At 34.6% G+C, this 27,750-nt stretch overlaps 1 protein-coding gene and 1 long non-coding RNA gene across 10 annotated transcripts in view; both read right to left on the minus strand.

Moving 5' to 3' along the window:
- LOC119069735 (nucleolysin TIAR) overlaps positions 1-27,750 on the minus strand; it is a 524,443-nt gene that overhangs the window by 77,775 nt on the left and 418,918 nt on the right. For all 9 annotated transcript variants that reach the window (XR_005086389.1, XM_037173871.1, XM_037173866.1 and 6 more), the window contains one exon: positions 16,234-16,309. Coding sequence is in view for 8 of the 9 variants with exons in the window: in XM_037173871.1 (XP_037029766.1) it covers positions 16,234-16,309 (76 nt within the window). In the remaining variant the exon portion in view is untranslated. The remainder of the gene's footprint in view (positions 1-16,233; positions 16,310-27,750) is intronic.
- Positions 7,456-12,368, minus strand: LOC119069749. The gene is made up of 3 exons (XR_005086390.1): positions 12,221-12,368; positions 9,772-9,775; positions 7,456-7,467 (listed from the first exon to the last, which is right to left on the minus strand). It is a non-coding gene; the product is annotated as an uncharacterized LOC119069749 (long non-coding RNA).

Raw genomic sequence — 27,750 nt, forward strand, 5'->3', positions numbered from 1 at the left:
ACCGATTGTAGCGTCTGTTAATAATGTTTTCTGTCAGAAAGCGGTAGAAGTGAGTAATATTTATACTCAGTAGTTCATTTTAATTGTTGTCAACAAACTATACCATTTCCATCGTCAAAAATAACGAATTTTTCCCATTCCGTGCTAGAGTAAAATATTACTCTGTGCACTAAGTCTTTCTATATTTTTCCTTCTTCTTCTTTCTCTTGTGTTATAAATCTCACTAAAATGCAAGAAACTCACACAATAACTCTTTAAAGAATTTAAAACCATTATGAAAATCGCTATTGTTGTACATATTGCATTCTCTTGTTGCACTTTTACTGTAAGTTACACGGTACGGGGTATAAATGTGAATGAAAAATATGTACGAAACAGCATTTCAGATTGAAGAAAAATAAGAAGAGCTGAATGTACAAAACATATTTTATTTAAACGATCTGTTCAAAATATCCTTAAGAAACATAGGTGGGTATAAAACTCATATTCAAAGACGTATTTGAATGTATTTATATTGCGAAATGGGCTTACAGTCTAGATCTTCGTTTATTTTTTCTTCTTCTTTTTTTTTTGAAATAAAAAAGATTTTCTTTTTCTCACTCTGCATCATGAAATGTACATTTCTCAGTGAAGGTGTTCGTTCGTAGCGTACACAGGGAAAATGAATACCAGAAAATGTGTTTCTTTTTATTTTGCGCATTTTCATTCCAAAGAAAACTATATACAACGCTGCTAAACTAAAGAGTAAGTGCCTGTTAAAATGGCTCACAAGCGCATAACAAGATGACGTTGCAAAATGATCTCAAAAATACTCGTCACCATTATACTATCTTCTATACCATATGCACCAGCATCGCATTTTTTGTGTAATTTATATAAAGAAGGAAGAAAAAAAAATCAGAAAGACAGAAAATATTTTGCTAAGGGGTAATAATTTATTTAGAATGGGTTTGGAAGTAAGATGATGGCTGTTTGGTGAATGTACGTATGTGAGAGTGTGTTTCTGAATGGAGACGAATAAAACATAAAACATTTATTTTCTACGGTCTTTTACTTCGTTTTGCGATAGTGACACTAAAAGATTGTTATCAATGAATTACAATGAAAGCTAAAAAAAAATTTTTTTTGTTGAATAAACCGCTCATTTATTTTGTGAGCGAGGAGCTTTAGAATTTCTAATAATTGTGTGAAATACAGATACTTTCTGAAAATGAGTTGCATTAATATTTTCCGTCGTCTGGGTGGGCTACAGAAAGATGATAAATCACAAAACTATTTTCATTAATTGCGATAAGCAGACATCGGTACTGAAGTCATTAACAGTTATTTACGTATCAACGGGATTTTTTTTTTGTGGTGAGTTGCAACCCGAGCCGAACCGGCAAGAACATGTACCACGAGTTACGTAAAAAACTTTTTATGCCGAGGATAGCGAAAGTTGATGTATCTTTATTCGGGGCGAAAGTAACGATTTTCGATCCAGGGCACGAACAATCTTTTGAATGTTAATCAATGAATGTCAAATCCAGGGATCAAATTTTCTTATTTTTTCCCAAATTTTTCCATTTTAAAAATTGGAATAATGTTTTCCCAAAAGAAATACCTGATCAAAACTACTAAAATTTAAAAAAACATGACTATGACTGCGAACATATTATTTCACTGCCGATGGCGTTGTCCAATGTCATGTGTATGAAATGTTTTAGGCCAGGAATTTCCTGTAATTTTATTCATTTAGCCATTTGCTTCAACATCACTTCCTTTCTGTGTGTGACCTTTTCATTGTTGAGGTTTTAACTCTCACGTCACATAGGAAACAAATACATGGCAGTTGTTCCGAGATGATTTCTGATTTTCATACAAAGAAATTATTGGAAAAGAGATTTGAATTTAAAAACACATTTATAGAGAGAACTGGAAGACATCTTTTTCAAATGCGTCATGCAGACGTTTTTTCACTTACGTGCCAGTGAGATTTAGTTATTTTAGACTCAATATTCTTCTAGTCGAATTGAATCGGTTTCTGTTAGATTTCGTGTTCAAGTGAATTATCCTAGTTCACTAGTTCTAATTCAGTTAATACATTGACTCAGTATACCGGTCAGTCTGAATGTGACATCGTATGGAAAAGAACGTTTTCTAATAAATTCTCTTATATTTTGTACTCTTTGTGTTCATCTATCGCTCCTGGAATTACGAGAAATCCAACAGGTTATGAGGCCCAGGAAACGCGGATATTGCGGAATTCAAGAATTTGTGAAATTGAGGAGATGTAAAATAAATAAAAAAAAATTGTAAGACGATTGTTTTACGGCTATCGGAAATGGTACACGATCAAAATTTATACACGATCGGAACTGGCAAATGATAGACAGCAAAGAAACGATTGGAATAGGCACACGATCGCAGTTGTAACACGATCGGAATCAGGCACACAATCGGAATTATCATACGGAAATTGAACGTGGAATCGAACACGGAAAGAGAACGCGAAATAGTGACGATGAGGAGCTGAAAGTTTTTTTTGAAAATGGGGAGAATTGTATCGAGAAAATTCGGAACGGAAAATCAGAAGATCACTCGTAGTTTTACAGAATTGGCTATGGTGATGTCTAGAATTTGTTGACGAATTCTTCAGTATTGATCGATTGGTTCGGAATTGGTTATGGTCCTAGAATTAATCATGGTATTTAAGAATCGGTCATGGAAGCTGGAATTCGGAAATCAACAATGGCGTGAATTAGTCATGGAAACTGGAACTACTTTGTGTGACCGTGGCAGAAATGAGAATATGGAAACTAAATTAGAATGGAATGAAATAAACAAACAAAATTGAGAGTTAGACATGAAGATACGGAATCGACGATATCAATGGTGTTGGGAGAGGCGCACGCCTTAGTCCAGTTGATATCTGTACAAAAAGCTACATATGGAAAAGGTAGCTGGAATTGGCCACAGCAATTTGGAAGGAAATGGAAATTGAAACATGAAAGAAAATGCGAATTGGACAGATCGAAGAAGTCTTCAACGTCTAGGGGGTGTATTAACTGAATTAAGGGGGTGTGTTAGATTTCGTGTTCAAGTGAATTATCCTAGTTCACTAGTTCTAATTCAGTTAATACATTGACTCAGTATACCGGTCAGTCTGAATGTGACATCGTATGGAAAAGAACGTTTTCTAATAAATTCTCTTATATTTTGTACTCTTTGTGTTCATCTATCGCTCCTGGAATTACGAGAAATCCAACAGTTTCCTCGACAGTATAATGTATTAAAAAATCGTAAGTCTAGCCCAGTATGGCTAGTCCACGCTTGACAATCACTAATGGTTCGGCAAACCGCTCTCTCAAATTAATTATAAAACACATGCTGCTCCGACATGAATTCCAGATAACAATGGATGTCCACCCCCAAGATTGATAAAAGAACCCAAATTCCGACTGCACGCTGTGTTCGTCCACAATGTACAAAGAATCGTTCCTGAAGCTCTTGCTGAAAAAGGTGCAAATGGTAACGAATGACAAGCTCCACCTGGAACGATGATACGATCTTGGCATATGCCACCAAAGTTTTGTTCTCGGCAAATGGTCAATAGTATGGGTACAGCGTGACACCTTACTCTTGTGTGAGTTCCAGCCAACGACGGATGGCCACTGGGACCAAAATTCTGTGATGTAACACCTGTGCACGAACTTGTTGTGTACAGACCACAAGTGATTTGTGCGCCCAGAGCCCTTGCTGATCGTGGAGCAAATGGAAGTGTAACACAGCCGGTTGTAATCAATTGACGATCCTGACAATCAACATAATTTTCTTGCCGACAAACACGAATTGTTGCTAGTTCTAGATTTTGCGCTGCCGTTAGCCCCGCAAGAAGAATTAGTATTGATATATTGAACTGCATCTTATAAGCTGAGTTACTTTGATAATTCGGAATGAAAATTAGTTTCTTTATCGGGCATTCAAATTGAATATTATTTTGAATTTAAATTAAAAATTGTCTATCGCATTGGCTTTATATTGGTGCAGTGGAATTTTATCTCTACCTGATAATTCAAATCGGTTAAGTTGCATAATTTAAAAAAAAATGATTGGCACATCCTCTAAAGTAGAAAACACACGAGTACATAATTTTGAGTTGATGTGTTCGGCAATTTCAACGCTTTTACACAATCTGCAACTCTCAATTGATTCGGGAGAAATAGAAATTCGACGGTGATAGATGTCGACGCTCCATAGTGAGCGCCAAAATGGCGCCTCTTAGGGTGACAACAAAACGCCATTTTCGTAGTGCTTCCTAGTGGACCAAATAAGGATTTTCGCATCGCTAGCATGAAAAACCTTTTGCCTTACAACATACTTAAACTTTATGTTAGTGAAGGCATTTTGGATTGCTAAACTCATAAAAACATTATAAATCTACGTGAAAAGTGACTTATGAAATGGGACTTATTCATATTCAGTTGAGAGATCGTTCAATCTTCTGTCAAAAAATTGCTAGGATCGACAATAATAATTGCTCGTGTGTTTAGAGCTTTACGTTTCGATTCCATTTTTGGCACTCAAACAATTTATCAATGATGACGTCAACGATATACGCAGGTGGCAAATTATTTCGGTTAAGGTTGATTGCAAAAGATTATGCGTAGATACAGATAATTGAGGTACTGAGGAAAATAGCTGAATATGCAACACGACATAACCAATCATTTCCAACTTCAAAATTATCATGTGTAGCTGGGGATTGCATTTACCGCCGATTTTTTGAAAGACCGGTAAGGTTTCATTCAATTGGTCACCAAGCTGTCATGGCGGAAATTATCAGATGAAAGGGTACGCTTCATACATTTTAAATTTTTTTTTTCTACGAATTTTTGCGTGAGTAAGAGGTCAAATGTGACAGATGGGATCAAAAGTCGGTCTATTCAATCTGTCAAAGTGACGTTTTAAACGTCAAAACAAAAAATTTTAGCCAAATAATTACAGAATTGTTTATTTTTCTATAAGTCCCATCCACTGATAGAATTGAGGAAAAATAGGCGACTTCTAGCAGAAAATTTTGGTTTGGTTAAAACGTCACTTTGACAGATGGAATAGACCGACTTTTGATCCAAACTATCACAAATACTATTTGCGTATACTATTTGAAGAGCCCTTAGTTCAACGTATATTTTTAAAGCATACAGTCGGAGGCAGTGAATTTGCTTCAGCTGTTTTCATCTGATCAACACATACAATTAAAACCGTTTATATTTGTTTATACGATTGAAGCTATAACGACGTATAACGACGTGTGAACAGTTTTGATTGCTTGTGTGGAACAACTGAAGCAAATTCATGCTGAATATTCACTGCCTTCGCTGTACAAATGTAATGACCTTAGAAATTCTTGAAGATGTTATGTGTATTGAATGTATTTTGAAAATACAGTTTAAAGGGAGAGACACTTCAAAACTGTATCAGAAATAGTTTGTGAATTATACACTGAATATTCACTGTATTACTAGTGCTTACATACATAATATTCAGATGTAAAATTCCAAAACGCACGAGTGTACTTATAGGTTCACTTAAGGTACACTCATAGTACATTCAGCAACAGTCCTATTGTTACCTTCTGCAAACAGAGTGTCCGACTACTGGTACATGTCCGGAGACTGGTGCCATCACCTTATTCGTTTTCTTTAAACTATTTCAAACCGAAACGATTTGCCTAGAAAACGCCTATTATAGGTACGGGTATAAAACAAAACAGTCATAAAACCTCTCTCACAAGCGAGTTAACATCTTTTTATGAAAAATAAATGAAATTGAGTTACAGTTAAAATCTGTTGCAAAAGATTATGATTGATTGACTATACTATGCAAATAGCAGCACTATACATTAATTGTCTGCGTTGATCTCATTTCTAACATCACCAGTTTACAACGCAGAGAGAGATCCGAAAAAGGTATACGTAATAGACAGCATACGAAACACACAGTAAAGCTTTCCTTATTATAAAACCCAACTTTCCGACATTATATTAAACTAGGAGGTAATTTACAGCTGAATGAAACTTTATAATGTTACAAAACTTTAGTTAATTTTATGTTAACTAAATTGACTAAAGCATTAAATCCTTGGCTGAAATAATTAAAACTTTCTATTTTATATTGCTATCTGCATACTATTGGTATACTACTGATATGAAGTTATGTGTGTATAGAGAGACATTGAACATTGTACATTTAGAAGGCTTTACTTTATGTAGCAGTGCATACCTTTACGACGCAAATTGCATTCAAATGATCAATATGGATAATTGCAATGATTTTTTTTCCTCTCTCTATCGAAATAAAAACTTTTATGGAAGTGACGACAGGGAATGAAACGTTCCGTATAGATATATAGGTTAGGTATATATACATGCAGTCGCAAAACAAATTTACAGGTGCAACTATTGACTACAGTGATTTATGTATTCTCTGATGATTTGTATGATAAAAAAAAAAAATTGGAAAAAAGTCTGGAGTTTTGTGAATGTATTAATGTATACGTACTGCATTCTGACTAGTTTTGGGCGCGATGATGGCGCAATTTACAACATGAACATCGACCGTTAACCAGATGAACGGGCTCCATTTCTATTAGAGTTTGATAAACTCGTAGGTTAATTAGACCAAATCATCGGTAAACCAGATCGAACATGTGATAGGGTATTTGATCGGGTGATACAATCGACTTCCGGGTAAATAGAGATGCGACGGAACCACATTATTTTTTATTTAAATATTTCACGTCATTATTGGAAGTGAATTATTTTGTGTGAAGGTGGGGAGTTATCGCATATCTAATTTTCGCTCGTATGGAAGCCTACAGTCAGAGGCAGTGAAATTTCTGCAGGAATTTACTTCAGCTGTTTTTCAGCTGATCCAGACATACAATCAAATTCCGACCACGAACGTGGTTGCTTTCAACAGAAAACACATTTGGCTGTAGCAGTTTGACCGGCTCTGAGAAACGTGAGCAGCTTATGAAAATTTCGTTAAACTGCTCACTTTTCTCAGAGCTGGTCAAACGACTGCAAGCAAATGTATTTGCTGTTGAAAGCTAACATATTCGTGGTCGGAATTGCGGTCGTACATTTTTGAAAAATGATTCTGATTTAAAGATATCACCAAAAATGAAATATGATGCACACAAATGTAGGCTACAATTTTAGCTTAGTACTGGTGCCTCTTAAGACACCGTAAGTGATCAAAATTTTATATCACAAATCACAAACATGAAAGCGCGTGTTTTAAAGTTTTTTTTTAATGTAAAAAACCGAAATTAATCTAAATTAATTGAATTTGTAACTGGGATACGTTAATTCTGGATAAAATTAATCCTACACCGTTACAACATTACCACTCAAATTATAGGAGAATGATGTTTAGAAACTAAGAGGAAATGTAATAGAGTTTTCCCATATTTACTACATTCTGTCATAAAATTACTGCTGTCACTGCGCTTATTTTCATGTGAACCAACTTCATATGGTGACATTTGTTCTGCAATGACAAATGTGAAGTTGCTTCACATGAAAATAAGCCGCAAAGAATGAAGTACTATGAAAAAAATGTGGCGCTTCTACAGGCCAACCCACTTGTTTCATGCACCAGCACCAGCACCAAATTTGCTGACCACATTTACTGTACCACATTATTATTGTACCACATTTATCACATTCTACCGCTGAGGGTATCGAATGTATGTGTTAAACTGTCATCAGTTTTGAATACAAAACGTGAAGAAAAAGTTGCAAAACAATAACAGAAAAACTAGCAAAATAGTGCAAAAAGGTGTGATTAATAAGAAAACGTATAAAATAACAACTAAAAATTGCAATTGTGAACTGTTATTCGTCTCGAAGTGAATAAGTCCTGTGTCACAAAAAATGCCGCCACGCAAACTAAACAGTCTGCAAAGAAACAAAAACATGTTGGCCGGCAAGGCAAGAAAGAAATTGTTTTCTTCGTCCGACAAAGAGAATACATCGCAAAATCAAACAGATGCGGAACGTAAGAATTAATCTCCAAAGAAATGATGGCTGCGAAGATAAAAAAAAATGTTTTCATTTTCAGGCAAAGTGGACGAACAAAACGAGACGAATCAGGAATGTTCCGCACCGGATTACATGCAACAGATCGATGCTGACGAAGCAAATGCGTCGTGTTTCGTGAGCTCGAACCGGTTCGGCCAAATTGGTCGGCATTCAATCCTTTTTTTGCCGATTGATAGTTAGACAGTAGATTAATAGTTTTTGGTGTTTTAGTGGTTGGCCGGCCGGCTTGTGGAATTTGAGACTGTTTTTCAAGCAACAGTAAGATATCTAGAGATAAGATAAGCGAGACATTCGCAACGATCGAAATGGAAGAGATCGATCGACACTGCGTCCCCGAATGGCTGAACGAATCAAATATTCACAAAAAACTTCCTGTGACAATGCCACCCGGTGTTCGAATGCTACAAATGGATGAGGAAAATGCGATACAATTCGTTCCGTACATCAATCCTGACCGAGACGGTAAGTTGATTGACCGTAATACGCTGCGCACTGTACAAAACGAATAATTATTATCGCTTCCAGTTTGGCAAGGTGTCTGTGCACTCTGAAGCAAAAGAAACGGGTCGAAGCCGTTCCAGACGACTATGGGTGTCACGTAATTGGAAGATCCCCTCTCATGGACGATTCATGCGGAACATACTAGCTGAACTTTTCCTCGAAAATCCAACCAATCGAATCACACAATGTCGCAGTGTCTTGCGATGTGTATCGGAAAATTTACGTTTGACTTTCTTTTTCTTTGAATATCTTCATCAAAGGACGAGGTCGAGGACATCCGATATTTTCTGTCATCGAAATTAGCGCACAAAATATTTTGACATTCGAACGTTGTGACGTTGTTGTCGAAAGTTGTGTGGAACGCAGAAATGGACATTTAAGCAAAGTTTATATAAGATTTTCTCTTGACTTAACTCATGACCAACAATAAACTGATCACAAACACTTTGAATAAACATAATGGCCGTATATATGGTTCCATATAACACTAAATGTTAGACAAGAACTTTCCACTAACTCTTCTCTCTGACCATCATAATATACATTTCCGGTACAATTCAATTGAGAGGATATACCAGAAAGACACCGAAAAAGTTAGATAAATATTAATAACAAAAAGCTTGGAGAAAGTTTACTTTTTATGGCGAAAACATAAATGCCGTCGCTTTCACTATTATTACGAAAGTTTTTTTTTTGCAGTTGTTGAGTTTAATAAAAAAAAATACCCTATCGTCGAAAAAGTCCCATAAAAAGTGTTTTACTCGAAAACATTTTATGATTTTATGTTTAGCATTGTGATATTTTTGAATGGTATGGTACACGATGATGTAGTATATATAAATGAAAAAAATGTTTTAAGAGTACATTGTGATTGACATTTTATATGTAAAAAAAATGTTTAAATTTTAAAGGAAATTATCTTGTGATCAACATGGCGATTGATAATATGTTTTTGATTGAGTTTTTTTTTTGATATAATGTTTCATCGTTGCTTTCATTTTTTCGTAATTCGTTTTCGCTTCCCTAAATCTTTTCTCATTTGTAGATGTTAATCTGCAGCCGTAGTATTCAAATTTGTGTGTACTTGTGTGTATGTATTGTATTATAAATGTGTAAATGGAAATACGGAGAAGGAACTCGAGAAGGTTTCAATTCCTAGAGAATTACATTCAATAAAAACCACCCTCAAGACTTATTTCAAAGAATCAGAGGGATTCTTTTGAAAAACAGCCTGCCGAAATCGAACGCATTTTCTAGTGGAGTTTTTTATATATACCTAGAAAGGACTTCGACCCTAGAAGCCAAAACCACTTTCAAAAAAATTCTTCGAAGCTTGTGTGGCTAGTAGGAGATGATCAAAAACCGAAAATTAGCACTGTTCTTACAAAAATTTCTGCAGTTACGCGAGCCGTACAGGGTCGTGTGGGGTGTCATTAGAAAGGTACTAGACACGTACTATTGAGCCAAATACGGACTTATTGGTTTTAGAATTCATCCACACTGAAATATGTGTGGTTAAACTTTTCAACCGAAGACTTACACTGTTCTTACTGAAATTTCTCGAGGTACACAAAACGTACATGGTCTTGTGGGGTATCATTTGAAAGGTAATTTAATGTGCTTTTGGGCTAAATAGGGTCTTATAAAGTTTGGATGCATCTGTTATGTACACCTAAACATTTCAACTTCTATTTAATATCATATGCATCCAAACCACATAAAACCCTATTTGGCCCAAAAGCACCTTTCAAATGATACCCTACACACGACCATGTACGTTTTGTGTACCTCGAGAAATTTCTGTAAGAACAGTGTAAGTCTTCGGTTGAAAACTTCAACTCCACATTTTTCAGTGTCGATGAATTTTAAACCCAATAAGTCCCTATTTGGCTCAAAATTATGTTATTACCTTTCTAATGACACCCCACACGACCCTGTACGGCGCGTGTAACTGGAGAAATATTTGTAAGAAAATTGCAAGTTTTCGGTTTTTGATCACCTCCCACTAGCAACACAAGCTTCGAAGAATTTTTTTGAAAGTGTTTTTGGCTTCTAGGGTCGAATACGTTTCTAGGCACATATGAAAAAGTACACTGGAAAATACGTTCGATTTCGGTAGGCTGTTTTTCAAAAGAATCCCTCTCAGTCTGGTGTTACAGGCTTACAATACTACATGCTTATTGTGAAAAAATTCCTAGAGAGAGAAGTTAGATTCCTCAAGAAAATTACGATTCATCGAGAGAATAAGAACCCTCGAGGGAGAATTACTAATCGCCGAGAGAGAGAGAGAGAATTACAGTTTCTCAGTAGAGAATTAAGATTCTTCGAGAGATAACTACGATTCCTTGAGAAAGAATTACAATTCCTCAAAAGAATTACGATGCCTCAAGATAATTACGCTCCTTTCAGAAAATGTAATTGCGCTAGAAAACTATGATACAACTCAAGACTTACGATTCTTCGACAGGACTCAGGTTTCACAAAAGAAACTGATGTACGCCTGCTGCATATTAAATATCAAATTTTGATTTAGAGATACCGAAACATCGTCTGTGTGAACCCTTGTCCAACATTCACGGTTCTACTTTCTTCGGTGTATCTTTTTCTAACGAACCATCCGCCTGAAATACTGCTAGATGCTGTACTGGCACCGAATTTGGGATGGTAGAACTTCAGAATACCGATTAGAAAGCCAATGCAATTTAATTCGAAAACGTTACTCTCAATACCCCCCGCTGAAAATAAACTCAAAGAAATTAAAGGCTGAGTTTCCAAATTGAATTTCTGACGGGGGATTTTTTTGTTGTTGTTGTTGAACCGTTCCATAAATGAAACCTACAATTTGGTCATGTATATAGAAATTTGTTGCACATGCCACATATCACATTTCATACAAACCTCGTAGACATAATTTTATTTACGAGTGCGCTTAAAATTCATGATACCATCATACAAAAATGCATGCAATTTGATATTGTAGGATGGATGCATTCCGTTTGAAAAGGTACTTTTGATTTTAGATTAAATGTTTACATGACCGGAATATATGTCCAAGTCACGAAAGGTGTATGTATTTGTACAGTTAAGTTTAGGTGAAGTGTTCGTGTTCGGGCCTATCGAATAACTTTTTTTTTAATTATATTTATGTGGATGAACACAGAAAGAAACGATAATTTATGCCTAACATGAACTTGGTATGTGCAAATGGAGCATGTTTAAATCTATTTTTTTTTGTTCAGTGCACATAAAATGTACATTAAATTGCTAAAGAGCAAACATAATTCGCTTGAATCTAATTCCATCTTAATGTAACGGAGAATCAAAAAAGAAAACATTTTCAAAATGAAAAACAAATCGGCGATGTTGGAAATTGTAAAATTTTATCAAACGAAAATAATCTAACGAAATGTCGGTTTAGAGTCGTTGCCATTTAGTAAAAGCTTTTGTGTCATGTATCAATCATTTTCATGTGTCGGGGCCGAAAAAGAGGGAGTTTTGAGATTTTCCTCTGGTTTTCGACCCCTTACATGAACATTTTTTTGAGTATCTGTTTTGGTTGATTGATTTTAGGCACTTTCGCATGTAGCCCTCACTTCGTTGGGCTACAACTCGCCAAATTAAACAGATACGCAAATAACTATTATTTATCTACTGAAAGTTGAAAAAATTCATAATTTTCAGCATGAATCTAGTTAGCAAAGACAGTCAATTTACACACTAAAATTTCCGTGCGCATAAGTTTATATATATTTAGTTATATGCTTTATGCATACAACCAATATAGCAATAGACCTGGGCCCTCATTAGGTCCCGGCGTGAAACCTATGCCATATTATTACATTACCTGATACAAAAAACATTTATCTCCTGTAATGTCATAATATTCACAATTTGAGTGTCACTTTTAGAATCAAAATGGGCTAGATTTAAACACGTCATTCACAGAACGTACGTTTATTAACTGAAAATTTCGATACATCGTCATTTGCGCACGGCTTACTTCGATAATTTCACATTTATTCACGGAAAACTTCGATAATTTCTCATTTATTCACTGAAAATTGACAAATTCTTGACAGTGTACTAGATGTGTGTTTTATTTGTGGGGAATATGAATGAGTGACGGTGTCATGGTGTGTTTATGTCTCAGTTTGATTTTTGAAATTTGTTTTTTATGGTGATTATGACATTACAGGAGATAAAACCTTGTTCCTAACTCGGTAGTAAATGGGGGTTTTGCGCACACGATGTGTTGCCGAACTCGCTTCGCTCGTATCGGCAATCTCACATCTAGTGCGCAAAACAATCCCATTTACTACCTTATTATGAAAATAGCTATTGTTCTACAACTTTTTGATTCGAGCTCTGGAAGGGCCCTAGCAAGGGTAGCCCTAGTGTGAGGATTTTTAAACATTTTCAAGAAAATTATTTTGATTCACTTAAGGTTTCCATTGATTTTATTTAGCTTTCTGAGGATTTTCTTCGATTTCAAGGATTTTTTGATCAAATAATGTCAAAGGATTCAAAGGATTTTTTTGATTGACAAAGGATTTTCCACGTTTTTCCCAACATTTCTATGCAAAACTACAATTTGTTGCAATTTTTCGTTCGATTTGAATTACTTACTAAGACTTAATCGACGATCACTCTCATTGCTATAAAAATATCGATGAATGGACACGAAATTATGTAACAATTATTCGCGACCACCGTCGGCTTCAGTTTACCGAAGTCGATATTTCATTTTAATTCTAATTTGTTTTGTAAAAAACGCATCAGACATATAGAAAAAGTATTATGGCTACGGAGAACGGAGCTGCACAATGCACACAACCCCGCACGTCGTAGTACGTTTCATATAGTTGTGGGATAACGGTTGAATGAATTGTTAAAGACAGGTTAACGATTCATTGAACATTAGATTTAAATATTGCCGAGTAAAATGCATACGTGTTTATTGCATTAACATCCAATTAATTCGAATCATCAGGTATTTAGACTGAATTAATTGCCGGATCCTTTATCATTGTCATTAATTATCTTTGTTTAACGGGTGTCGAACTCGCTGCAACATTATTTTAGCATAGAACAGAATAGATAATTTTGGTGGAAAATTCGCAATTTCTGTTTGTTCATAATTTATTCTCGCACGATCCTAGTATTTGCAAATCGAAACAATAAGCCTATAGTAGAGACACATGCGTTCTTTTGGTAATTAGTGGTAGCTTATGGAAATGGTAAGCCTATGTCTTGCAACCATTTTCAGTTCAACTTTTTCTGTGAGCACAGCTTCGTCGACAGTTTCAATTGTTTGAGGGTTTCGATTTATCGAGAGTTTCAATTGATCTAGAGTTTCCATGGTTCTAGAGTTTCCATTGTTCGAGAGTTACCATTTAACAAGGGCCTCAATTATGAGCCTCTCTGGTAGCAGCGAAATTCCTCAGATTTTATTTAAGGTTTGTCTGTCAATTTCAAAGTTTGTCATCGACTAACTGACTTAAGTTTACTTTGCATGGATGGTGTACATGCATAATTGTAAATGTCAGTGTCGCATTGAGATGACTCATCAAAATTGAAATACATTAGGTATTTCCGCATCTCACAACCTTTCAATTGTATACCCTTTTCAATTGACTCTACAATGCGTATCAGTTCCGGCATGAACAAAACATTAATTCCCATAACTTTCAGACCAGTCAGTTCAAAGTAAATACGAACGTTTACGTAACAACAGAACATCAAAAAAAAAGTACAGAAACATTTTCAAACGCTTCCGGACACAAAATTCCAATTACCCTGTCAGGCTTTATTATACGTCACTAACCATCCCTTCTGATCGAAATGAAAAATCTGCTTGAAAGTGTACGTTTACCTTTTTCGGCTTTGTAACGAACAAAAAAAAATTTTATTCAATCAAATTCGTTCTATGATTTTATTGTGGAAGTGTTGAAGCTGTTTTACCATAGCTGAATAAAAATGTAAGTTCCATACCAGAAAAACTTTACGCAAAAGTTATTTAATGTTATTTTCCATTAAATATTATGAAACCATCAAAATCAATTTAACAAAACATCTAAACAATCAAAATGTAACAAAAAAAAATAGAAGAAGAACAAGAACAACAACAACCTTCCCTTCAATACCAAAAACGATCTTATTTAAACTATTAACTATATACACACTGTTTGTGTTACTGTGTTGTTATCGTTGTTTATAGGATGACATTATTTTTTCCTCCCTATTTTCCATTTCATTACAAAAGTTTTTTTTTGCCGTTGAATGGCACAATAAAAGCAAACCTAATGCCAAAATGTTAAATGCTCGGAAAAAAGAAAATCGTTACCACAAAGGAAACATTAAAAAAAACAACTTTTTTCAATATGTTTACCATAAAAGGAAAAAAAAAATGTATTTTCTCCCTTTTTCGTAATAATGACTTGCTAATATTAATTTACAACCCCCTCTGTTGGCTGTATTATGTGACGTTACACTTTCGATGTATAATGTGTATTCCATGCGACAGTGAACGGTTATAATATTATGTAGAGATAGGGATGGAAAGAGAGGAAAGGATATAGAGAGTGAGAGAAACAGTATCATAATAACATGTAGTTTGTGTGTACAAAATAAAAACGAACGCTGTCAACACGATTAAACAAAAAAAAAACTTTTTTTAGTTGAACTGAAAAAGCAATTTTCCTATGTGAAGTTTTGTTGTTGTAATGAAACATATACTCGACTCCATATTATAACACCCGCATTTATAAACATCCAAAAAGTTTTTTTTTGTCTTCTCTCTATAGTTGTTTTGGCTGTAAGTGTGTTGCGTCTCGTGTGTTGATATTTATCTATGTTGAAGTTATCAACTCACAACTCTCATAGTCGATGCTTCGTTTTACGCACAGAAAAAGACAATTCCATTTTGACAGATCAAGGATTTAAAGCGAGTCGTATAGTATATGTGTACTAAAAGGTGGATCGGCTTTGTACTGGTAAGCATCCCGTTGATGTCCGAAGAAACAATAACTTTTTCACACTTTTCATACGAGCACAACGGACGTGATGATAAGTCTTCGAAATTGGGTTTTTATAGCAGTTTTACGTCCCCACAGATTATTTACAAGTGAATGACTTTTACAAATGTCCATAAGTTGCCATTGTTGTAGTTTAAGATAATTTAAGAAATTCAAGGTGATTTACAGCAATAATTTCGACAAAAATTAAACCACAGATGTTCAAAAATGCCTTATTCATTGAAATGATTAATTTGTTGAATACAAATTAATTGGGTAGTCTACACATATGCTACACAAGATGCAAGTTTCAGGAAAATAAACTTTACCTCTACTTGTGAAGATGTCAATGTCATCTTCGAGAGCTATTATGTAGGAGTTAATATGAGTTTTTAAAGCTTTCACAGATGGTTTTGCAATCTACTATTATTACCAACAGCTCTGTGACGTCTTTATAGCACAAAAATGTCTGAAACTTATGAAGTAAAAGATTCGCAAATAGTTTAAACTAATATTAGAGAAATGACAATAGATCACGTTGCTTCAACTGCACTGGGCAGTTGTCATTTCTAGGGTTGTAATCTTATAACTACTTAAACTGGCGATTGAATTAGAATTGTACAACTTACCGATTTTTTGACAAATGATACAAAACCATATCCTTTCGATTTCAGCGTTTGTGGATCTCTTACAACTCTGCAGTCACTGCAATAAAAAAGAGAGATAGAAAAATGAACGATTAATCAATTTCAATATCATCATTCGATACTCCCTTATTTTCATTTAATTTCTTCTTTTTCAATTTTTCTTACTTATACATACACACTCACACACAGACGCTGCAAATATTATTAAATATAATTTCCTTTTCTATTGTTGCAAATCTTCCTTTTCTTTTCCTTTCTTTTTTTTTATTTACAGTTCAGAGTTATTACATCGATTAAGCCATCATCAATTATATTACACTGTAAATACCATACGTTTGGAGCATGAGTGTCTGTGTGTCACAACAACTATAATATACAAAAGAAACTGGGGAAAAAAAGTACTACGACAGTTTCGACGAGATATTATATTGAAGGAAAATATTTAAGAAAAAAAAGAAGAAAAACTTTCGATAATATTGTTACAAATAGGAGTGAATGTAACTTTGTGTAACTTCACTGGCTTCCATCCAATTGGTAAATAGAAAAATCAGCACTAAACAGTTTACAATAATTTAACGGTCTTTAGGCATGTCAACTTATTTGATAAAACAATAATAAAATGATAGCTTGTATTCCAATCACCGGCATAAACACTTTCCATAGGATCATGTCTCAGTGAATTTAGTACTTCAACAAAATTAACAATTTATTTATCCAAATGACAACTGTAGGTTAAGAACATAATACTTGACTGCAATGTACAATTATGCGCCAACCATTAAAATTGTCAGTCATCCAAAATGTTTGCTGACTAATGAATGAAGTGAAGGTAGAAATACTTTGTCACTTGAAGAAAATTCTTTTAGATTTTAATTCGACCAAAAATGTACTGTAGTTTGTTTATATAGTACATTACATTAAGATGCTGCAAAGTGAATCCAAAATATTCCTCATGTAATAGATCAACTTCGAAGAAGGCAAACTGCTATGGAATGGTCAACTTTCGAATGAGATAGGCAATAAAAATAGTTTGTCACACAAATTTACGATTACCCAGCCCTATTTTACAGAGCAATTTGCTTCAAGATTTTGCATCTAACACTAAAAATAGTTTAGTAACAACGGAAGTAGTAGATTCTATACTTAGCTTCACATTGATAATATTGTGACCAAGTAAAAGTTGACAGAGAAACTAAAACAATCATCTGAGCATTTTCCACTATGTTCGGTCTCTTTACTTTTATTAAACTTCTCAATTTAATCGACGTTTTTCTGTCATTTATTCTCACCCACAATGGCAAAATGATGTAAAATTGAACAAATTGCTGTACATCAACCGATTAAGACGGAATCTAATCGGAAAAAGAAGAACGCACTCCATACACTATTTAGCAGCCAAAACAAAACTCTCTCTCTCTCTCTCTCTCTCTCTCTCTCTCTCTCTCTCTCTCTCGATAAATTATCCAGCAATAAAACATCTCAACGCATTTTAATCTTTAAACATTATATGACCATTATTTCCTACAATCAAACAAAGACACAATAAACCCAACCAAATCACACAACATTAATTTATACTTTGCCATATATAGAGCACACCGAGAACCGAAAATCTAGGCATTTTGTTGAATGTATTGTCTGCGTATAGTTCGGGTGTTATCACTCTAATTAACTCAAAAGGAGGTCCCTTTGTTAAGCAATCATGATGTCTATGATTATTAGAACATTTTACACATAATACACGAGAGCGCCGGGGCTTTGTACTTGATGCTTTTAGGTTATTGTTCGGCAGGTCCGACCAGCACAAAGTTGGTACACATACAACACAACTAAAAAGATTATATTTGTTTGATAAGACAGTGAGCAAAAGATTTATATTGTATATTTTTGGGATGATAATTCCGAAACGAAAACAAAGGGGACGGTTCGAATGGAAGCAAAAAAAAATATCGGTTAATAATTTTGTGCGAACGAAATAAACGATTTAGTCGTACACATATTGGACATTATCATTCGTCCAGCAAGCGAAAAATGAATTTATTGTGATTATCGTGCGTGTCATGAAACGATCATCAGTTAATTGGAATTTATTTATATCAAATGTGATGCGCGTCCACGGTAAGTGGACAGACTAAGGTAGTTAGTATAGGTAAAGATTTAGGTGAAACCTAAAGTAGAAATTTTCTATCAGAAGAAATTAACTCAAGGTAGATATGCCTTACCATATTTGTATCTGCTCGAGATTTCTGTGTATTACTTGAAGAGCCGATGTGGTTCCACATGGTTCCACATAGTTGTTTGGCATCATTCACAGTGACGAGTGAAGATTATTTGCATCTCTTTCTATCACACTTTTAAACATATATTCTAACTCTTTCGCACATGTGACATTCGGTTAAAGGTAAAAAAAACACAATTTTGCGTTTCTGGGACCGGCGAGCATGCTGCGTTTTCCTTTATAATGTAGCACAGCCATATACAATGGAAAAACCAGTATAATTGTCGATCTCAGCAATGCAAGATTGCTCGTGTGTTTCAAGCTAAACAAAACAAACGTTAAGTGAGCTAAAGGTTAATCTCGCGACATTCATATAGACCAATCATCGAGCCAATCATACATATTTTGGAATGTTAAAGGTTGAGAATAGTAAGGGTCCTAGCGGACATTTTCGGGTTGACAAATAATCGGATCATTGTTTGACAAAGTCATTTTCCAACCCAAATATCTCCGCTAGAACCAGAGGTGGTGGAAGCAACTTTTGTCATTCTAAAATATATATATTTAAACGTAACCTCAAATTTCTCCCAAACTCAAACTAGTGAGCTTTGTCGTCTACGCACTAATTATAAGCTTGAAAAACGATAAAATTCATCAAATACTGCATAAGTTCCCCGAGCCATGTGTTGACATACTTCTAACAGAACGAAGTAAGGAATCGCTAGTCCTCGCTCTTAATTTTATTATCGCATATTATATATAATGCTACTACACACATCTCAGTGCCATATAATCATAATGATGTATGCATAATATAAATCACCAATTATTTTATACAACAATGATTATCGTTTATGGAAATGCCGAATATCTGTCTACAATGTTTGTTTCCCATATATATCTGCGTTTCATAATTCCATTTGGTACGGTATATTATTTGTGCATATATATCTCTATATAATACACAACACACTGCGACTGCACACACAAATTCATATGGTATAACTGGTAGATGGAACTTAAAATCATTATACACATAATTTTAATCAATGATTTATTGCAAATTTTAATTGTTTTTCGATATATCCATATGATCATAATAATTTTTGGGTAAAATGCAATAATTTATATATTTTCGGGAGTGTAATTCGTGTATCAAGAACAATAAATTTCCATGTTATGGCCATTAATTCATGTGTAAAAACTGTTTATTTTTGTACAATTTGCAAATGTTCGTCAAAGTAATTTTTGGAAAAGTAAATTTTGACATTCAATTATTTTATCTAATTAATTGCACACAAATTAAACGCAAACAGTGTTTTTGGTGGCCGGATAGAATATTTTTTGTTATTGTTGTTGTTGTTGTTGTTGTAAACTTGACTCTTTCGTATAATTAAAATCAATCAGAGGGATTTTTTTGAAAGTGGACCAGGCTCCGTCGGAGCTACTTTTTCGCGGCGGTTTGTTCATATGCCCAGATAGCCCTTGGCCCTAATAGTCCAAAACCGCTGTCGTTTAATTTTCCTATTTGCGTCTTGGCTGGTGGTGAAGGTGCAAAATTCGAAAGAAGGGTGTTTTTATACGTGATTTACTGCCGCTACAGACAATGGACACACATGTGTGGCGGCTCGTTGGATAGGTACTGTCCAGGACAACCGGGGCAAGCATAGATATCTTACATGTTTTGTGCCATTGTTCGAAAATAACAAAAATATTGTGTCAGTCAAAGGCCGTAAATTTTGATGAACTTCAAAAGGTGATATCTCGCACCTGGAGAATGTTTATGGTTAGATCATTGGATGCAGACATCAAAAACAGCATAATTCGTGTATTTTTCTAAAATCAATATTTTGCTTTCGAGTGAACGAAGACATTTGCTTTATACCCAAAAAAGTATCCTGAAACCTTTCACTTCTATGGCAATTGAGGTATGATTGTAGAGCTGGGTTCAGCCTCTATCAGGGCAACCACTGATCTGTACAACAACAGTCACCAGGTACAAAATATCACCTAATAAAGCTCATCAAAATTTCCGGCCTTTGACTGATACATACTTTCTGTTATTTTTGAATAGTGCTTGAGTACACATTTGATATCTGTCTTTGCCCCGGGTCTCCTGGACAGTACCTATCCAACGAGCCGCCACACATGTGTGTCCATCGTCTGCAGCGGCAGTAAATCACGTATAAAAAACACCCTTTTTCGACTTTTGTACCTTCACCACCAGCCAAGACGCAAATATGAAAATTAAACGACTGCAGTTTTGGACTATTGGGACCAAGGGCTATCTGGGCATATGAACTAACCGTCGCAAAAAAACAGCTCCGACGGAGCCTGGTCCACTTTCAAAAAAATCCCTCTCATTTTGTTGTGTTCCGCCACAATTGTTCCGATGAAATGGTATTACTAGCACACAATGGACAGAACTATAAATACAGAGGATTATACCATCGTGGATCCGCGCCCTAATTAATGTATTACACAGTGAACATGAATGCGAGCGAAGCGAGGTCAGTTTTTGTTTAAATCTTCAGTTGAAATTGTTTTAATTCCCAACATAAATTTACTAACTTCGAATAAAACAGGCACTAAATGCTCGTGACAATTTTTATTTTTATGCTATAATAGTAGTCTGAGTCTAAGAGGTACTCAGAGACTTTTCTCTCACATTTTTCGATATTTGAAAAAAAAGCAAAAAAGTCTGAAGAAAATTTGTATCCCAACAATAGTCCCCAGACGGACGTACAAGCTCGCATGACTTTATTTTGTATTCTAAAATGACTTCACGCCTTCTATAGTCCAAAGCATATGTTCAAAATATGAAGTTAAAGAATTGAGATCAATCTTTTGAAAATACTCAAATCAAATGAAGCACTAAAACTGCTGTAAGAATGTAAGTAAAATCTAGAATCTAATGAGCCAGCAGAGGAAAAAAAAAATCGGTCGCTGTTTCTAGATCCTAGAACCTTACGACAGACATTGGATATAAATGATTCAAAATCGGCCGGTTTGATACATAGAAACTTATATATTTGATTATGGAAAAACGGTGTAGCTAGAACCATTGACTTAAAACTTTAAGTGACACTAATTTGTATTTAATGAACAATTTGGATTTTGATTTAATCAAAGACAAATGGAGCGACTTACATATTACATATAATATGTGTAACGTGTATCCCATACGACATGCGATTAGATTCATCTTAAAATAATGAATAATTTAAATGTATAACGATGATGGAGGTTCCACACATATATTATATCAATGTACATGTACAGCACGTTTGTGTGCAACTCATTTAAAGATTAAGTTGTATGATCGATATGAAAGATGAACCCCTCAGCAAGCACATTCTATAAATTAATAATGAATGTAAAACTTTAAATTAAAACTGTCATGAGAACGTTGATTCATTGCCTCCGTATTTGGGGATTTATATAACAAAGTTATGTTTGGTTTATCTTCGACGAGACTTCGATTAGCAACTAGTTAAATGTAAAACAGACATACAGAAATTGATAGTTACGATTAGAATGGAAATTAGGGCGTTGTACGATGGAGTTAACGTGGAAGGTTGTAGCGATTGCATTTATCGCTGCTCGTAAATGTTTAAAGTTTTAATTACAACGAATCAGGACCATACAATCGAGGACGATTTAGAAGCAGGTAAGAGTGTAAATGCGTATGGAAAGTGTAGGCACAGATTCGAAATTGTGCCAATGAGCTCTTCAGTTTACGCAAGAAAAAAAAAAACTTCCATCCACTTAGTGGGGTGGCGGCACCAGTCTCCAGGCATGTACCAGTAGTCGGTCTTTCATTCACAAAAAATGTTATCAATGAAGGAACAATTGGTGTTCCACTACTGGTGCAGGTCCTTCGTAACATTACAAATGAAATTATATTGAGAACCAGTTCAACCGTTCGATGTATTTTCGTTTAAGATGCATCATCAGTACTTAGCTTAAATTATAGCTTCAACGTGCTTGTGCGTTTCGTATTTTATTGTCGATGATATCGTTTCATCAGAATCCTCTTTGAAAATTGTTAGACGACAATAACAACCACGAATGTGTTGCCTTTCAATAAAAAATAGATTTTTTGCAGCAGTTTTACCAGTCCTGAGAAAAGTCAGCAGTTTACCTAAACTGCAACAAACAAATCTACTTTTTATTGATAGAGTTAGCCCATTTGCGGTGGTTATTGTCGTGTTACATTTTTCAAAAAGAATTCCGATGAAAGGATATCATCTAAAAAAATTTAAACATTTTGCGCCATTTTCACACTAATATCCAGGGCGCTCAGGAAGTCAGACACGGCACTGCACAACATAATGGAACGGAAAATAAGCACAAAAACAATCACTTCTAATAAGGACGGAAGTAATGAGACATTTACATATCGTAAGCACAAAAAGACGAATGGTTATTTTGCAAAACTCAAAGGAATGTTTTTAAAAATGAAACTGTTCGTAGAATCGCGTAAGCAGCAAAGTAGCAAAAAGTAATTTAATGTCTGTCGTTCCGTTGTTCTGCCCCTGCTGCGATTTCTGATATTTCCATTGGCGAAATCACTACATTAAAAATCACTATACACAACGCACTGATAAACTTGTCATATTCCCCAAAAATTGAATAAATTCAGTGACAAATTTCCGTCTATTTCCGTTTATAGTGCCCTTCCTTGTTCGGTTACAATGTAAGTCGTTCTTTAATGTCTTTTCAAGTTTTATTCATTTTGCAGTAGTTTATCTGTAAGCACACATATAATTGTATGGCGCTGTGCATATAATGTACGTATGCATAGTAACCGTACATCCACCTAAATACAGTTAACTTTCGTCTCCATTCACATAAAATAATACAATCGTTTTTGGCTGCCAAGTTTTCTATATTGTTACAATATAACCTAAAACGACGAATCTAAGTTTGTTTTGTGAACTGAAAAGTATTTCTTGCCCAATGGCTATTTCTGGACCGTTCAGATGCATAACCCAACAACATAAGTTTATTTTTGGTGAATTATACCATAAGGAGTTCTGAATTGTATAGAGTGACGGTCTGGAAAGTTTGGTTCGTTATTTTCTTTATTTCTAGCTCTGGACACATATAAGTTGTATTTTAAAAGCGGCTACTCCGTTTCACAGCAGAACTGTATCGTAATGCTGCAGATGCGGTAATTTTTATTGGATCTATGGTGTTCACGGGAATGAAAATCGTAGATGGGGTATTTGAAGAGTGAAAGGCTGTACCGTAAATTGTAATTTTCTTCTGATTTTTTCACTCTCTGTTACTTGTTCTACTTTACTCGATTCGGTTGCATTTATTACAATTAACCAAAAACATTTTTTTATCTGTTAAATCACGACAATTTACTATATCAATATAATGTGCCCGCTTAAAATTCATGTGAAATTTTCGAAACTGTTAGGAAATGGCAAAAAGCACAAAGCCTGTCATTTACAAAGTTCCCCTTCGTCTTGAACATAAAGCATTTAGCCAAGCAACAATATTTTCTTCGACAATATTCTTCATTCTTCGTGTAATTAAAATTAATTGACCGGCAACAATGTAATCCTGAGACGACCTAGTTAAATTGTTCTATCATTGCGGGTGAAGTTGAAAAAAAAAGGTTTTTCTACATTACAATATTGAATAAATGAAGAAAGTAGAAAAAGAGGACATAGTTATATGGTATAAAGTGAAAATCTTGTTTCCGCTCAATAGATGAAACGCGACATTTAATTGTAGATTCAAAGTAGATTTGCATTAAACTTTTGCCAAAAATTTCGGTAAATTAAAAAGGAAGAAAAGAATTACGTAAGTTTAATTCAGATATTGTTCGGTCGTAAAACCGTGAAACTTTCAGCACAGACGCAATATACAAGCTGGTACACAAATACACACACACAACTACATGTGCTATGTGTTTATCATTTGAAGTAATTTTTGTTCTACTTTGGTATCAAAATAGATTGTAGTTTACGCACTAGTGTGGTAATATAGTTTCATACATTTTTCGCGTTAGTGTGGTAAATAAAGTGATTTTGACGATTTTGACATCAAAGAACAGTTCGATAATTGTATGAAAAATGTGTTTTTCATACACTCGGCTCCGGCTTGTATTGGCAGTCTCACATATAATGCGTATAATAACATTGTTTCTATACGAGTGACGATAACTGCCAACCACATAAAATAACTAATTTAATCACTGCAGTTGATAACATTCAATGCCAGAGTTTCGTGCCAGACGAATTTGTGTGCTACTACTTAGGACTAAATGGATTAAATCGAGTTTTTAGTCCGCATAACAGTTCAATTTGGGGAAGCTATTAAATTAGATGCAAACCTAATTTGATTGAATATTTTAACCACCAGTGCGTAGAAATCTTTGGAATAGACTTAAGAAGTCCCAAGAAAATTTCACGTAGTAACAGCAACGATTTTGAAAGGTGTCGGTATTTCGAAAGGGATCATCCATAAATCTCGTCTTTTCTTCGAGATTTTTAATAAATATAAACGTGATAGCTTTTAACACATCATATAACCGCTCAATGGAATTTGAATGATCGGCTATGTGTTCATTCAATACGTTCATGGCAACATACGTTGGCATATATATGTATAAAACACACATAATAATACGTCTTCATCCACAATATTATTGCTTTTCACCCAATGGTTACACCATAGCCACTATCATAAAGACGTACATATATACACATCCATACACATTCGTTCCAAGATTTTGCTCATCATTTTCTATAAATTTACCACACACAGCAAACATAAAACTTTCAACGCTTCGCACCTTTATTAAATCTACAAGCAATAAACACTTCGTCTATTTACCTTTTTCAATTTTATAATACTATAGAATAACGGAGCGATATCAGAAAAGTTGTAAACTCCGTGATGTAGAAAAGTTCTAAAAATAATTTAATGTTATTTTGGAAAAGAAAAATGGGAAAACGAAATGAAATTAAAAGCACACACACAGACAACACTGCCTCGCTATTTGGGATGTAACGGAAGTAATAGATCGTGCTGGCAATTTTCTACCCAGAATATATTGGTCGTTAGTCATCTTTTAGGCGTGATTCACTAGTTACATTTACTGCACTCCACTTATTTTGAATTTCGCATGGTAGTGAATGGGACTATACGTATAACCGTTCTATTGTACGCTATTTTACGCTATACACGTACAAGAATGTACGTACAGTATGCAAGTGGACTAAAAAGTGTCTGTTCATCTGGAGTGGAAAACATTCCCATATTTTCCTGAATTTTCCCACAAAGAATTTTAGGAGTTTCGAATAATTTAGAAAAACGTTGGAAACTTCGACAAAATATTGGAAAATGTACCTGACTCATAGTGAAAGTGTTGACGTCACTACATACGTATTGGTCTACGAAAAATGAACATGAAATGCTTTTCAAATTAATTTTTTTACTTTTATTCTACCGGAAATCGAATAACGTTTTGAAATAAACGAGTTCGGAAGCTGTACTAGATATGCACGATAAACGCTTGCGACAAACTTTAATAAAAATTGGTTTGTTTCTGAAAATTATTAATTTTTCTCAGTGAGTGAAAACAGTCATCGAAGTTTGTGATTTGTGTGTTAAAAGGCCCATATCATTCGCTCTCTGTCTCTCTCTCAATCTATCTCTATCTAACTGATCTATACAATAAAAACACATTCGCCTCTAATATTAAGCGTATGACAGCAGGCTACGTATAATATACACTGAGGAACATAATACAGAACCAATAATTTATTGGCATGTCATGTACATGTAATAATACTAAAGTAAAGCATATCATTCCTGTGTTTATCACGTTGTTTCTTGCATAGAAAAATATATACTGTGGTGATTACTACTGTTGTTATGTTGTTATATATAGAGTCAACCAAGACGAGAAAAATAATAAAAATGTAATCATAGTTTAGCCCCGTACAGCGATAACCTTCAAAAAAGAATATATGACCGAGCTCTGTTCTTGGCATTATATAATATGTGAATGTGTGTATTACACTCTGGCATGTGTACGTATTACGTACGTATATTTATAGCGCCATACATGCTATATATTTATATGCATCAAGATTCTGTTTGTGGTATAAATGACTCCCAAAGGATGTAGCCTCATTCTACAATCTATGCTTTGAATTATGTAAAAAGTCAGTCGACTTTCTATCTATCTATACCTCAAACATTTTAACTATATATAACGCTCCTCAGTGTATGTATATATGGTAAATCGAAACCGAAATACAAAAAAAATGAACTGGATGTTAGTGGATATATATTTCCAGTGTTCGGTTTAAAAACCAGGAGTGGTTTAGTTATTTGTTTTTATAATCTTGGCTCAAAAAAACACAAAAAAAAACTATGGAAAAGTATATTTAATGGGAGAAAAGTGCATTAAGTTTTAGGTATTTAGCTGGCGTATTTTTTTCGGTTTTTCTTCTAGACAACGAGCTCGATGGTTTTTTTTTGTGTTCTCGTTCCGAAGCGTTCAGGTCAAAATCATTATGATTGGAGTTTCAATGCTACACTTGAGACGATTTAAATTTAATGAACTTTGATCGCTTATCGCTGGTTACGTTTTTACTCTTATACGAGAAAAACCAACTTCTTCCACAGAAGTTTGATATTGAGCTTAATCAGATAACATGTTGTCTTCAATAAGACATTAGTTGAAAGACGATATTATGGTTAAAACATTATTGATAGCAAACCAGCAAAGCTAACATTACAAACGGAGTGTAGTGGTACTAGAAAAAAATGACTAGGTTATTAGTTAATGACGTGGAAGGGATCGAAGAAAAAATTTTACCCTACGCACCAACGAGATTAGAGGAAAAGTGGTAATGAAGAAATCGGAGTGTCTATCTCTGAAAGCATGAGCTGAGTACTACGAATTTTGCCAAAGTATTTAGCGGGTGTAAAAATATTGAAATTTGTTTCTAGTGATTGTATTCGTATATTTTGAGATGTTCCTGTGACAGAAGGAAGAATAGACTAGACAATCGTCCCGACGTTCGCTCAAGCTTCAAAATTTGGATAGTTGCAACGATGTACACACTGAATGAGTCGTATGATGTAACCCAACTACGACGAATTTGTGCTCATAAGTCTATGCTTAGCCTATAGATAGGCGAGATATCAATTAGCACCTAACTTTCCTCAGAGAGTATTTGCATACATCGAGATGTGGTTCGGAAGTGACGTTAAGCCGGTGGTCCAGATTGCACTTGTTATTAGCC

Source organism: Bradysia coprophila (assembly GCF_014529535.1).
Source record: "Bradysia coprophila strain Holo2 chromosome X unlocalized genomic scaffold, BU_Bcop_v1 contig_39, whole genome shotgun sequence".
NCBI lineage: Eukaryota > Metazoa > Arthropoda > Insecta > Diptera > Sciaridae > Bradysia > Bradysia coprophila.